The sequence below is a fragment of the Camellia sinensis genome, chromosome 2, assembly GCF_055761805.1.
Source record: "Camellia sinensis isolate YWXY chromosome 2, ASM5576180v1, whole genome shotgun sequence".
NCBI lineage: Eukaryota > Viridiplantae > Streptophyta > Magnoliopsida > Ericales > Theaceae > Camellia > Camellia sinensis.
Window position 1 is genome coordinate 170,670,415 of NC_138962.1, and position 15,355 is coordinate 170,685,769.

At 33.5% G+C, this 15,355-nt stretch overlaps 1 protein-coding gene and 2 long non-coding RNA genes across 3 annotated transcripts; 2 read left to right on the top strand and 1 right to left on the bottom strand.

The window, feature by feature from the left end:
- Window positions 1-881: 881 nt before the first annotated feature.
- On the bottom strand, window positions 882-1,645 carry LOC114267715 (VQ motif-containing protein 17). Its single transcript, XM_028208778.2, has one exon. The coding sequence runs from the start codon at window positions 1,514-1,516 to the stop codon at window positions 1,055-1,057; it is 462 nt and encodes a 153-aa protein (XP_028064579.1). The 5' UTR covers window positions 1,517-1,645; the 3' UTR covers window positions 882-1,054.
- Window positions 1,646-3,233: 1,588 nt separating this feature from the next.
- LOC145819742 (uncharacterized) lies at window positions 3,234-6,464 on the top strand. The gene is made up of 4 exons (XR_014360512.1): window positions 3,234-3,445; window positions 4,709-4,784; window positions 5,878-5,914; window positions 6,048-6,464. It is a non-coding gene; the product is annotated as an uncharacterized LOC145819742 (long non-coding RNA).
- A 3,083-nt stretch (window positions 6,465-9,547) lies between these two features.
- Window positions 9,548-11,674, top strand: LOC145819743 (uncharacterized). Its single transcript, XR_014360513.1, has 3 exons — window positions 9,548-9,835; window positions 10,466-10,543; window positions 11,377-11,674. It is a non-coding gene; the product is annotated as an uncharacterized LOC145819743 (long non-coding RNA).
- Window positions 11,675-15,355: the final 3,681 nt, after the last annotated feature.

The window sequence follows — 15,355 nt, forward strand, 5'->3', positions numbered from 1 at the left end:
AAATATGACCATGAGCATATCATTGATATATCAGTTACTGCTGTCCCTGATATAATGCTCCCAAATGAGTATTCTGGACTGTAGTTCCCCTATTATACTTTGCTATTTGCAATGAGTATGTCAGTTAGATCTTATCGCTTCTTACAGTTAGTTAAATTCACAAATCATGTATATAAATTGTCATAGGAATTTACTGCTGTGACAATAGCTACTAATTCTTAGGCTTCTAAATTTCACATCTTGCATTTTGTGAATAAAAAAGTCAAGTAGGAAATGACTTTAAGGCGTATAGAAGTCAATGTTAATTTATGCTCTCAAATCTGATCTGATTAAAAGACTATGTTGAAAGATCTGTGATCTTTTATAAATTTTAAATCCATGTGCTTTATGGTAATTACATGGAGTTTAGCTTAATTTTCTTATATATCTTGCATCTGTATGATACTGTGATTTATGGGTATTTGGCTCATTTATAGGCTTGGGATCCTCTACCCCAAATCTTTGTCTCCTATCCCAAAACATTTACAGCTGTTGAATCATGTCTTGAGATTTCCACAGCTCAAGATTCTTACGTGATCCAGTGATTATTTTGGGACAGAGGGACAAGCGGATTTGGCGACAGATGATTCTTATGCGCATTTTATATGTTGAAGAGTAATTTTGAATGAAAATTCTTTCACTTAATAACCTCTAGATTAATTTGTACAATTCTAAATTGCATCACATTTGTGCCAATTAAAATAATAGAAGGTCTCAAATTTTGTTCCAACAATCAATGCCTTAGATTTGTGCAGTTTCTGACAATTTACGAAAAACAATTTCCTACTTGTAGAGTTGATCAAATGGCTGAAAAAAAAAAAAAGAAAAAAAAAACTTGGAACTAAACAGAAAAACAAGGAGCTTTATAATAGAAATCCAAAAGGAAAGATATACAAGCAGCAGTATATATTTCTCCAATGTTTTTCAGAGGTGGAAGAAATCAATACAATAGTCAAGAGAGAAAATCTTGTATCTGTCTGACGAAAAGGAGAAAGAAAAAGTAAAAAGAAGGTCTTCACTGGCAAAGTGGCATCCCTCCATATATGTTCAAGTGAGAAGACTTTAGAGGAAGAAAAGGAAATTCAATCAGGTCTTGAATTAAACCATCCATTTCTCCAAACCCACCTATGAAATGATTTGAATTCTCATCTCCCCATATTTCTTCTCTTTCCTTCTTCATTCTCTCTTCATTCTGCAAAATGTGCACACCAATTTCTGATTCAGTGTTCTTGGTTGCAGGTTCAGCGCAGAAAGTCCTCGGTCCTATAGTCGAAGCACTGCTTGTTTTCTTTTTGTGGCTCTTGGTGTCAACATGTTTTCCGGTGAGTCTCTGAACTAGCTCTCTGAAATTTGCCACATCTGTCTTGATGATTTCTGGTGCAAATACGTGGATTATCCGTATCTTTGGCTTGAATTTCGATATCACATGTGAATCCGTGTTCACAGCCAGTTTAGATGCTGCTAAGTGTGGTTTCATGTTCTATTTTAAGGCAAGAGAGAGAGATAGAAAGAGAGGTTGATTGGTTGTTTGCTAGGAGAAGACTTAAATAGATGGAAGCTTACAATTCAACTGTTTATTTGTATTATTAAAAAATTGACAACAATACCTCCTTGCCTTACAACTTGTATATTTTCTTCTCTATTTATGGATCATATATTCATATTTAACAAGAAACCAGTTGTTTTCGTTCAACAACCCCCTTGATTTTATTCAGAAACAATTTTGCCATTGTACATTTGGGCCATGTTTGATTCACAAGACTAATAGTGAAGGAATTAATAATCTCATCAAATTAGTGTGGTATTCACTATCCAATTAGATTAATAAGATAAATTATTCCCTTATCCATTGCTTGATATGCATTGGATTAGTAGGTAAAAGAGTCTTTTTATTTTATTTTTCAACTTAGGATATAAAATTTCACCCCTACCGCCATTACTAAGAATCCTACAAATTTGTTGAATTAATTATCTATTGAATTAATAATCCTGAAACAAATTTTCAAAACAATTTCAATCACATACTCTAATCTTGTCAATCAAACATGTCTTAGATGATTCCCCCGCTCATATCGACATTGGCGGTCTGGTAAACACAAACATTACAGATAGAGTTGTTTAAAGATAAATTTGCTAGTTGGATGTATAAAAATTATTATCATAATCATAAAGGTGTTAAATAACATGTGTTGTCTTATTGTTATTATTAATCATCTCTTTCATGAAGTCGACCTTTGTGATAGCAACAAGTTAGCAGCAATCTTCTCTGCTTTCACTTTGATTTGTCTAGGAATTTGCTGCAGCCAACAAGTTGCTTATGGTTAAATGATCGACTTTTTTAGCTCTTGCCAAGAAGTTGCTTATAGTCTTGAGTTTTGCAATTCCTTTTTTAGCAATTTTTTTTGTAACATTTTTTTCGTTTTTAGTGATTTAAAAAAAAAAATCAAAAAATTGTTCACTCAGACTAGACAGACTTAAAAGTTGAAAAAATTAAAATATTTTGAAAAAAGTCCAGAAAAAATAAAAGTTCAATTTTTTTGTCTTTTTTTTTTAAGTGACATTTTTTGGATTTTAAAATTTTATTTTACCTTTTACATACTTCTAAACTAGACAGATGTGAAAAGTAAGACTTTTGACACAATTTTTTTTCCTAAACTAGACAGATGTGGAAAGTAAGACTTTTGACACAATTTTTTTTATAAAAAAATTACTAAAGGCAAAAAAAGTTAGGAAAAAAATGAGAGAGAGAGAGATTCTTTGCAAAGATCTATAGATAGTGCAAAGATCATGCATATATATATATATATATATATTGTGTGTGTGGGGGGGGGGGGGGGGCGAGAGGGGGTGTTATACACTAAATTGAAAAGTCTACACTACGAGAAATTAGACTTTTTGCGTCTATTTTTTTGCGACTGATTATTTAACCGTCGCAAAAAATCACTTTTTACACCAAACTGTCATTTTATTTAAACCCCCAAATCGTGTTCTTAACTTAAACAAAAAAAAAAAGGAAGGAAAAAATCGATTTCGGTTCTCTTTCAATTTCCCAAATCGATCCCTTATTTCCCAACAAACGATTGACCTAAGGACCGACCTCCAACGGTATCTATCCCGTATTTCCCAAATCGATTTCCCAAATCGATCCCTTATCTCTTTCAGCCCTATCTATCCCTTATTTCGCAAATCGATTTCACTCTCTTCATTGAAGACCGACCTCTAACGGTATGAACTCTCTCTCTCTCTCCACTCTTCACTCTTCATTCTCTCTTGTTCGACTCTCTCTTTGGACTCTCCATCACAATTTTATTGTTCATTTGAAGATTTTGATCAATTGTTGATGAAGATTTGAAGGTTTTGATCGATTGTTGATGAAGATTTGAAGATTTCGCTTGATTCATAATCGGTAAGCCTAATTTCTATGAATGAATCCAACTTTCTCTCTCTATTATATCTATTATATGTGTTTAATGATATCTATAATCCATCTGATGTCTCTGTAATCCAGCTCTCTTCTCTGCTCTTCGGTACTCTCTCTCTCTCTCTATATATATATATCCATGTAATGTATAACTATATACATACATACATTCCATTTCTATGTCCATCAAACGAATCAGATTACTCTAAGACGACGAGTACAGTATTATCTACTGTACAATCGGTATCGAGCAAGCTTTTTTTAACTATGAGAAATCTCTCTTTGTATGCTTGACTAAGCAATCTCGATGATTGTGAATTTTTTGAATCACGTGATTAACATTAATTTTGTGATTTTACTTGTTATCGTCCATTCTTCCACGATTCAATCATCATGTTTTGTAAATTCTTCGACTACAATGTGAATTGTCTTTGTGATTGAACTCTTAAGTCTTGACTTAATTGTGCATTGAAGAAAATTGGTCTGGTAATTTGAGTTACTTGTCAAAAATAAAAAATAGTAAATAGGATGGAATCAAGAATTCTCTGAATTAGGTAATTTGAAAGGCTATTTTTCTTGTTAGTTCACAAGGATCAAGCACATGTATTCCAAGACTATATAAGCATGTTACATGTACATGAGATGCACTATGTGCTACTTTAGACCTACTAATAATTTTCCTGGTGGAATATGATACAATTGCTGCTTATTTACTCCTCATCTCTCTAGTTAAACTTTCTATCTTAATTGGTGTAACTTTATGTTTGTGGATCATATTCCTCCTTTCATTATTTTGTGAAATATGGTACAACTGGTTCTTATTTACATTGGTGCCCTTCCATCTTTGTTACTGTATTTTGTTCAGTTAAACCTGCTATATTTACTCTTCATCTTTGTTACTGTCTAAATAAATAGAAACTTTTTTTTAGTGGTATTTGTATATATTTTATGACGCAAGTTTTGAACCTTAAAGCCAATTGTCCACGTTTCATGGTTTCGATAAATATGAAATGGTGGTTGTGGATTTTCCATTCACAAAACCAATATGTCATATCCCAAGTAATTGGAATGGTTATAGATATTCCATGCCTTTGTGTTCATATAATGGTAATCTGAGTCAGTAGACCACAATAATAAACTTTTAAGCCATGAAAATTTACAAAATCAGAATTGAATTCGAGTTTCACAAAAGCTTGGATGGTTTTAAATTATCCCAGTTTCTCACAATCCATTCATTCTTTTCTGAAGTTTGTTTAGAACAAAATGGGATACAAAGACCAGTACAGACAGGCTTAGAGGCCAAAATATGACTGTCTTCTGTTTGGTAAGGCATTTTTGATTTTTTTTGTTTTGTTTTTGTGGTATTTGTATATATTTTTAGTGGTATTTATATATATTTTTTTATTGGTATTTGTATATATTTCTGCATGTATTTATGTATTCTGCATGTCCATCCTGCTTTGGAGGTGACAGGAGATACCACTCAAGCTAAGATATGATTCATCATTTACCTAGAAAGCAAGTAACATGCATATGCATAAAGGGTATATCATTTGCTGTGGAATGAGTCCAGACAATCATTGTCTTGATCCATACATTTTAATGAGTAGTTATAATTATCTGAGTACAGGTTTGTATATGTCAAGGCTTGCTTATTTCTCTGTTTATGACTACTCATTAAAATGTATTCATTTTCCTATTTATAAATGGATAAATTCTAATCACCAAAACTTCAAAGCTTGCAAACTCTTCTTTCTCTCCCTCTCTCTTCTTGCATTGTTTGCAGCCTATTGGCTCAAAGATCTGTTTGGTTCCAGAGAAAAACTGGGGCTGGGGATTGAACTAACCATTGTAACGGTTACAATAACTTCTCTGGAAATCTAAATCTTTGTGTGTTTGTTCCTTGCCATTGATCTTTTTATTCATTGATGAATATGGGTATCTCAAGTGGAACCTCACATCTTTTTCTGTAAGATTTGTCTATTGATTAGGACCTAGAAATTGAGAATCCTGTGGAAGGTCATAATTCTTTTGTTGCAAGATTTGTTCACGGATTAAGACTTAGTTTCTAAAAGTCATGGCTTTACCATCTGTTAACAGTTTTCTTCTTTAAGAATCCCATAGAAGGTCATAATTCATTTGTTGCAAGATTTGTTCACGGATTAGGACTTAGTTTATAAAAGTCATGGTTTTACCATCTGTTAACAGTTTTCTTCTTTGTTTTAATATAAAAATCTTAGACCTTCAAACTGTATTCTGCACTGTTTTGTTTTCATTTTCCAATTTGCAATGTGTAAACAAGTAGATGTAATTTTACTTGGAAAAGCTTATGCAAAAAATTTTCCCCGTTCTTCATATTTCTGAGAATTGGTAACTAGCCTGGCATTATTAAATCTGTTTATCATTTCTTTTTGCAGAATCATTCGTGATATTATTCAAAATCATCTATTGCAGGTGAGGCCATGAAATCAAGTTAGAGTAGATAATATTAAAATGATAGATATATAAATTTATTCACAACAGTCCCTCCAATTTGTTTATCATTTTTCTTTAAGATGTAACAGACATATATTCTTGCCAACTGCAGATTCTTTGCCTAATTGCTATGGAGAAGCCTATTTCTCTTACACCTGAGCATATTCGAGATGAGAAAGTGAAGGTGCATCAATTAGTTTCTTATGTCTTCTACTGATAATATGTCGGTGGTCCCTTTCTATCAATCAGCTCAAGATTGAAAAACTCTTCGATGCCTTTTCTAGTCACTGTAAAGAATAAGTGAATATGAGAGACATATCAAGATTTAAGTATTTCTTTTTTACCATGGAATGGAGAACAAATGCATGTAAATGAAGGAGCTTTTTTCCAGTTCATTGATAGAGTTTTGAGACTCAAATAGCTTTTTTCAAGTTTTTAGTTGTAATAACTTTTACATATGGCTCAAATTTTGAGACTCAAATAGAATGTTCAATAAAACTATAATGCTATACTGTCTGAATTCTTGTCATTATTATTCCTAGAGTGCTTAACGCTACACTTTTATTTATTTATTTATTTATATTTATATTTTTAATTTTTTGCGACGGTAACAAGATGGTCGCCAAAGATCATGTTAATGTTTTTCTTTGTTTTTTGCGACGGCAAAATAGCGGTCGCCATAAGTAGTTTAGGTGGTCGCAAATAATTTGCGACTGTTGTTTTGCCGTCGCAAAAAGTATTTGCCACCCCCATATTCGCGACCCCCATTTGCCGTCGCATGGGCCGTCGCAAAAAGTCTTTTGCGACTGTTTTTTATTATTTGCGACGGTTTATAGCGGTCGCAAAAAGTGTTTTTTTTAGTAGTGTAGTTTGCATTTCTTTTTAAAACTCAGGTGTTAAGAAAAGAAAAACTGGAACATTATAACTAGTAAAGATGGGATAACTCTAAGCGATGTGGGATACATTCCAACACACCAACTAGACTACAACATAAAGTAACCATACAAACGGCACACCAATTATAGCTTCAACCAAGCTTTTATACCAAATTGAAAAGTTCAACTCATACTTCTTCTTAAAACCTAGGTATTAAGGAGAGGGAAATTGGAACGTTATAACTAGCATAGATAGGACAATAAGCGATGGAGGATACATTCCAACATACCAAATTGAAAAGTCAAGCCCACAATTCTCCTTAAAATCCAAGTATTAAGGAGAGGGAAACGGAGGTCTTATAATTAGCATAGATAGGGCAACTCCAGACGATGCGGGACACATTATTGAGAAACTGGAGCCTTATAATCAGCATAAATAGGACAATTCTAGACGATGCGGGACACATTACTGGAGCCTTATAATCAGCATAGATGGAGCAACTCTAAACACACATTCCAACACACCCTCTTGGATTCCAGATGATGCGGGACACATTACTAGAGCTTTATAAACATACCAAATTGAAAAGCCAAGCTCAGCCCACACTTCTCCTTAAAATCCAAGTATTAAGAAGAGGGAAACCGGAGTCTTATAATTAATACAGATAGGGTAACTCCAGACGATATGGGACACATTATTGGGAAACTGGAGCCTCATAATCAGCATAGATAGAGCAATTCCAGACGATGCGAGACACATTACTGGAGTTTTATAATCAACATAGATGGGCCAACTCCAGACACATACTCCAACACACCCTCCTGAATTCCAGACAATGCGGGACACATTACTGGAGCCTTATAATCAGCACAAATAAGGTCACTCCAGACACATATTCCAACACACCCTCCTAGACCACAATATACAGTAGTCGAACAAACGGCACACCAACAACCAAGCTCTGATACCAAATTGAAAAGCCCAGTCCATCATTTTTCTTAAAATCTAAATATTAAGGAGAGAAAAATTAAAGCCTTATAATTAGCACAGATGGAGCAACTCCAGACAATGCAGGACACATTCCAAACACATTCCATGTAACACTTAATTGCTTATCTCATTGTAGTTTGCACAACTCTGTGGATGACCGTACTTATCCATGTTTAACTGTTCTGACTACATAATAAAATATATCTGAACTTGACTTGTATCTTTTATTCTCTATTTATCTATCATACATTCATATTTAATAAGAAACCACCAAGGTTCTAAATATCGGTCGATACATGCCGAACCGGCCGGTTCTTACCGAAAAATTGGAGTCCCTAGTCAAATACTCACCGGTATACTAGTAAGAATGAATTTCGCATCCGTAGCGACCGATTCTCGTTACGTATCGGCCTGAATTCGATACGTGAGCGATACAGTTCCGATACAGTCCGGTATGGCTGAAAATGGAGCGAAGCACCTGCAAAAATAATTGAGCAAAGGTTTGTTCTCTCATCGATTTCAAACTTCTTCATTGAAGGTTTGTTCTCTGAGAGCTACACTGCTCTGTTTTGAGACTGTTTGTATGGACTTTGGAGAACTTCTCTGAGAAAAGGTTTGTTCTGTGGGTGAATTTATATGATCACCTATAGACTCAATTACGAAGGTTTGTATGATCAAAGGTGAATTTATATGATCACCTATTGAGCAAAGGTTTGTCAGAGAAGTTCTATTTGTAACTACAAGACTCTATATGGTGAATTTACGTTGATTAAGTCTATTTGTAATTGAGCAAAGGTTTGTTTTCTGAGAACTTCTCTCACACTCTGTTTGTATTTGTCATGCTCTGTTTTTTCTTTTGGCTGAATAAGTGATGCTTTTGCTTGTTAAGTTGTTGTGTTCGGTTTATAAAATTTTTTTTTTTTCCTGTTTGTTCTGTGGTTATTTTTTTTTTATATATTATGGTATGGGATGGGCATGGGATATATTTTAATATGTATTTATGATTGTTTAAATATTTATATATATATATATATATATATATATATATATTAGGAGCATTTATATATATTGAAGCAAAACTTTGCAGATCCCCCATCAACCTTTATATTTGCTGACCCACTTTGTTTTTTCTATTTTAGTCTCTCATGTGTTGATTAGTTTCTTTGCAGAGTCCAACATTATGTGCACCGAATTCTGAATCATACTTTTCCCATTTAATCATTTTGTTTGAAAAATTATCTAACATTATGATGAGAGGTGGAGGTTAGTATTGTATTAGTACCAAATAAAAGCTTGAGACTAAAATAAATACATATCATTTAGTTGAAAATGAGTCAAAAGTGCCTTTACATATCAAAACTTCGATTAAAATGTGATAAGGCTAAAAGAGTCAAAAAATGCATAAAATTGAGTTTTAGAGGGATTGCTAATGATTTTTGAAATTTTACAGTCGCGACGCCTGATACCCGATACGTACCAGTCGATACTACCGATACCGATACTTCGCGATCGATACCGTTACGTTATCCGATACCGCGATTTAGAACTATGGAAACCACTTGCTTTAGTTCAATCTACTGAATATTTTCATGTAATATTCCCAACTTTTTATCTAGAGCCAAACACACTCTTATGTTAAACTCCATTTAGGATATCTAAACCCAACTCTAAACTTGATGGTAGGTGTAACCAAACACCCCATTTCAACACAAAAAAAAAAATAGAAGTGCAGATTTTTTTTTCTTCATTGTCTTCATTCTTCATTCTCTAACTTCTCTCTACTTTCTCTCTCATTTTCCTTTACTTTCTTGGAGGCCAAACACCACACCTTTGCTCCACCCTTACACCACCACCTTAACCCACCATCTCTACCACCTCCGGCCACCTTATCTCACCGGAAAAAGGGTCCGGTCGGCCACTCCTTAAATCCATCCGAAATAACACAATAGAAGCACCAACTCTAGATTTTTCTTAATCTTTTGAAGAATCAAAGCATGGGGTTTATTTTCTTGATGGATTAGAGGCTTGTAATTGGTAAGAATTTTTCTCTAAAAGTTTAGTTTAAGGTTTTACATATTTTGAGTTAGAGATGATGAATTTTTTGTGTTTTAGATCTATTATGATTTGGGGTTTGATTGTTGAATTTTATACTCTCAATTAGTTTCCATGAATGTTTTAGATGTTAAAAAAAAATGGTCAATTTGATGGTTGATTTGGAGATTAAGATTTTGGGTTAATCTAGGGTTTGAATGTGATGTAAAAATTGGGGATTTTGGTGTTAGGGAATTTATTTGTTGAAATTGATTTGATAAATGGTGGATTGGGTATCTCTATGTTCTATGGAGGAATTTTATAAGTGATTGAAGAGATTTTACTTAAGTTGTTGAGTTTATACAAAAATGTTGATTTTTGACTTTTGTAGTAAATTGATGGTGGTATTGTGCATATAAATTGATTGGATATTTAAAAAGTTACTAACTCAAAGATGTTCAAAGGATGGGTATTATGGAGATTGGATAAGTTATTTGTTTGGGTGACTTAAAGTTGGAGGAGTTCTTTAGCTTGTCATTCCTTAGCATAATTTTATTTAGGATCATTTTTGTAGATGTTGTAATTTTTATTGAAAGCTTTTCCTAATTTGAAATCCTATTTACTAATTGTTAGGATTGGAGGAAGGCATCTCTACACCTCTTGGAAATTAATTTGTAGAGTTTCAAATCTACACTTTTGCTATTTTTGGAGGTGAGTATACTTACCATGGAAATTATCTTACCTCTATCTTTATTGCAAAGTTTGAAAATAATTTTTGAATTAAAGGAAGTGAATGATACATTTCATCATGACATATGTATAAAAAGAAAATCTATAAATTTATTGAGGCCAAGGGTTGAGTTTTAATAAAGATATGATTTCATTTGTATAATGAAGCATTATGTTTTTTTTATGAGAATTTATTTAAGTTGAGTCTTTCAAATTTTATGATGATGATGATTGAATGACAGTGAAATGTTATGTGAGGGTATTTATTTTATTGATCATATAACCGAATATAGCCTTTGGGGCCACAAGGGCCAAAATGCTTTGGGGTCCTGGGGACCGAAATGTTTTAAGGACCATAAGGGTCGTTGTATGTATAAGGGGTCCTGGGGACCGAAACATTGAAACAAGAATTGAAGTGCTACGATGACATGAGCTATGTTCCTATGGTTATGTTTTGGGTAACGGTACCGTCACCACCTAAGTCGCGAGGTAACGCGACCCTAAGGCTATGTAGTGGATTGTATGATGGACAGGAAATCTTAATGTATTGAAAAGTTATATTTTTGTTTACTTTCATTATCCAAATGTATTTTTTTTTCTGCCTTATGAGATTCCTTGAAAAAATCTTGATAACGTTTTATGAAAATTGTATTTCATCATTTTTTATTTTTATTTTGTATAAATTTAAGTCCAATTAAGCTCTTATGTTTAGTATCTTTATTTTGAACCTTATTGGTAGGAGCAAGTTTTATAACTCCATGGTATTGGTATACTCATTGGGCTTTAGCTCATTCTTTTAAATAATTTTTTTTTAGATTCATAGACTTTTGTGTGGCTCGCCTCAACTTGGAAGACTATAATTTTTTTGAAGGATCACAGGTGGGCATCTTGTGGTTGAGGTTTTGCTTAGGGTCATTCTAGGATGTAAGCTTACCTTTTTTTTATGAAGGAGGTTGATTGTAAATATTGCTTATGAAGTTGGATGTATTGATGGATTCGTGATTAGTATGTATTATATTTTTTTTTTTTTTGGGAGGAAATGCTTGGGAACTATCTTGTAGCATGATAATACTTTTTTGTCTTTGAATAGATCATCTCATATATGTTAGGCAATTGAAAGGTCGTATACACTTTTGGTGATGTGGTGATGTGATGTATGAATTATACAGGAATTGTGGTGTAAAGGTGCTATAGCGTTTGAGGTGCACCCTCTTGGCAGGGTTTTGCCTTGCCAAGATTGGGTCGTTACATTTCAGAAGCAATTTTATCATAATACATTTAGATGATTTGAATAATTTTTTATTTTTCTATTTCGCCATCATCTGGTTTTCAATTCTGGCAAACTGTTTTTTGTTATTTTTCTTTCCCAAAACCAGGCTTAGGCAAATAGCTTTATTTAAGTTTTGTATACAAATTTGTTAGTTGAAATATAAAAAACTTAAATTTGTTAGATGGATATATAATATGATAAAGGTGTTAATTAAGTATATGGCATGTTGATATGGCAGTTGAGCTTAAATGGTCTGTGATAATGATATATGTGTTGACTTGCTGAGGAGCTCCTCACCCACTTGGTGCTTAATATCTCTTTTCTTTTATTGAGTCAGTCTTTTGATGGCAACAAGTTGGCCATCTTGTATGCTTTCACTTTCATTTGGCTCTAGGAATTTGCTCTAGCCAACAAGCTGCTTATAGTTAAATGGTTGACATTTTTAACTCTTGCCAAGAAGTTGCTTATAGTCAAATTAGTGCGTGTGTGTGTGTGTGAGAGAGAGAGAGAGAGAGAATAACCATAGAATATATATGAATGATCTTTATATTCATATATATCCTATACTTATAGTCAAATTATTACCTACCTATCTCTTTTTATTTAAGAAATGAAAATCATTCATTTTTTCTTTTTTTTTTTCATGATACAAAATTGAAATTCAAAATTCAGTTTGGCAGCAATAATTGCTAGTTGGAGGATTTTTTGGAAGCTAGATTGCCATCAAATCTAGATTTGGCACTCTTCCTTTCATAGGGATTGTTTGGGGTAGTAGTTTCTTGCAAGCAGAAAATGAATAATAAAAAACATAAGGTAAAAGCACTGCATCACCAACTTTTTAATAATCATTTTTTAAAAAAAAACTTGTGTAAGCTATTTGTATCTTACGAGCAATAAAGAAGTTGCACTAAATACTTTGAAACAAATTTTTAAAATTGAAAAAAAAATATATAAACAGACCCATAGTTGTATCAAACAAGACCTTAACATGTTGGATTGGATTGTGACAAACTGCTTGAGATTTCAAAGACACAAGCTTTCTACATCAACGAACTGTCTCCTAGTTTTGAATTAATCAATGAACATAAAACGAGTTGTGCATATTGATCTTACAAATATGTCGAGAATTTGATTATAACTAATATGATGGTTATCTTTAGTCTGGTACTTTGCTTATCTAGTTATGGAAATGCTAGACAATATTGTTGAGATTTGAATGCTTTCAATTTTAATGCATAAGGTTGTAACACATTATCAATTTGGTAAAGCTCTTCTGTCTTGCAATACGCTTGGATTGGTTGGATGTGTCTCGGATATTTCCTTCGTTCATATTTGCTTCGAAGCACCTGTTTGGCCTGCTAATTATTTGCTTGGTTAGTTAAGTATCTCGCATAGGTAGAGTTTTGTTCAATTTTGTTTGTCTCAATTTTGCAATTTGATTTCTTATGCAGCAAATGAAGATCTAACCAGGGTAGAGATTTGTTTTGTTGATCTTGGCTCAAAGGATTTACTCTTCACCACTCAAGCAAGGTTGTTCGATGGAGGCTCATAGGATCTGTTCATTATTGCCTGGGTGGTGGTGAGTTTTTGCCTGAGTAGTGTCTCTGGTGATAGAGTCACCTTCTAGTCGAGATCAAACCTCTATGGGATAATCTTCACTGTATTTGAAGAACAAATTTTGTTGTGTACTTAACAACAAACTGAATACAGAAGAAATAAAAGAAATGAGAGAATTTGTTTGATTGCAAAAATCAAACTAGAAATATAAAATAAAATAAATAAAAACAGATTTTTATTTTGTTACAAAAACAAAATCAAAATCAAAATCTGATTTAAATAAATAAAAACAAAAAATAAATAAACAACTTACTTGATTAATTCTTGAATAATATTCTGATTAAGTCCAGTGTTCGATACTGTGTTCTAAAGACAGATTCGTCCTCTCCACGGTACTTTCAGAATATGGACGTCTATCTCTCAGGATAAAATGATCAATCAACGAAAAATAACAGCACTACAAATTTTTCGTACAACGAATACACTAAGTGTTTATACTCTTTCTCACAAGAAAATAATGCAGCAATATGTAGAGAATAGTTGTAGAATTATTTGGATGAAAATTGTGAATGAAAACATCAAATGAGGACTGCCTATTTATAGATGTTGTGGTGGCTTTTCAATTTGAATTAAACAGGTACCAAACCTGTTTGAACAGGTGCAACACTGTTTCAACAGATAAACTATTTGGATTTGTAATTTAAAAAGATTTGAAATCTGTTCGGGTGGGACAGATTTGAATATGTCCGAACCTATACAAAAATCTGAAGAGGTGCAACAGTTTGAATTTGAATTTGAAATTAAAATTTCGGACAGATTTTATTTTACTAAAAAAACAAAATTAAATTCAAATGGTTTTTGCCCAAAAAGATAAGTATTGGGTCGGACAAGCCCAACCCAACCTTACATCACGCACTCGCGCCCAAGCCCAGGCCCAGCCCAGCCCAGCCCGACCGGACGGGCGGCGGCGCGTGCGCGTGTGGTGATTTTTAAGTCCAATGGGTCTAGCCCATTTTGCCCATAACCTCTCTCTCTACAAAACTTGGGTACCCCTTGAGGCCTACCCCAAGTTCCAATCCCATGCCTTATAAACCTGCTCAAAACTTCCCACCAAATCAATGTTGGATAAGCTATTATACAAACCTTAAAAAATTTCCACCAAAACTCCATTTCTATGGAGCTCAATTTGGTTTCAATTTCCTATTTACCCGATAATGGTTTTGAGCAACCAAATATACCACGTGAATCACAACGCGGCATAGAACGCATTACCACTTTGGCGTACAGGTCCTACCTAAAAAATAGACCAAAGTTTGAAAAAAATTCTATTTTCTAGAATTTCCAAAACCAGTTTCTAACAATCCCCCACATGAATGGAATTTGATGACAACAGAAATGCAACAATATGCAGAATTTGTCGAAAGAGTATAAATCAAAAATATCTTGCATCAGGATAGATAGCTTTCGGCCTTGAACCTTCCCTAATGATAACTTATCGGACTTACTAACTAACCAATGGATGTGATGCCTTGAATTGTTCAGCCGTTTGTATAAGTCAAGACAATAGATTTCACACAAAATATCTTCTAACACATTGGGGTTCTCACTATTGTGTTCATTTTGGCCTTGAACGCTCCTGGTTTTCATGAGTGCTTCTAGAGAATATAGCATCTTCATTCGGTCCCAATTCGACAATCATATAGGCGATTCTTATTGTGAGTATCTTCTTATACTCGTCTTGATTTTTATACCTAAATCAAGATATAAGTAATCATTAAAAGCAAAGCTTATCCTTAAAACCCCTGCATACAACACATGTTGCAGCTATCACTCTCACCATAGGAATGGGTAGGGAATTTTAATCCTTTAGTGATTTCTGGCGAGCCATACATAACTTAGTTGTCCCTTTGAACTTAATTATTGGGATCTCCAGCCATATAAGTAGGGTTACCATTATGATGACTCTT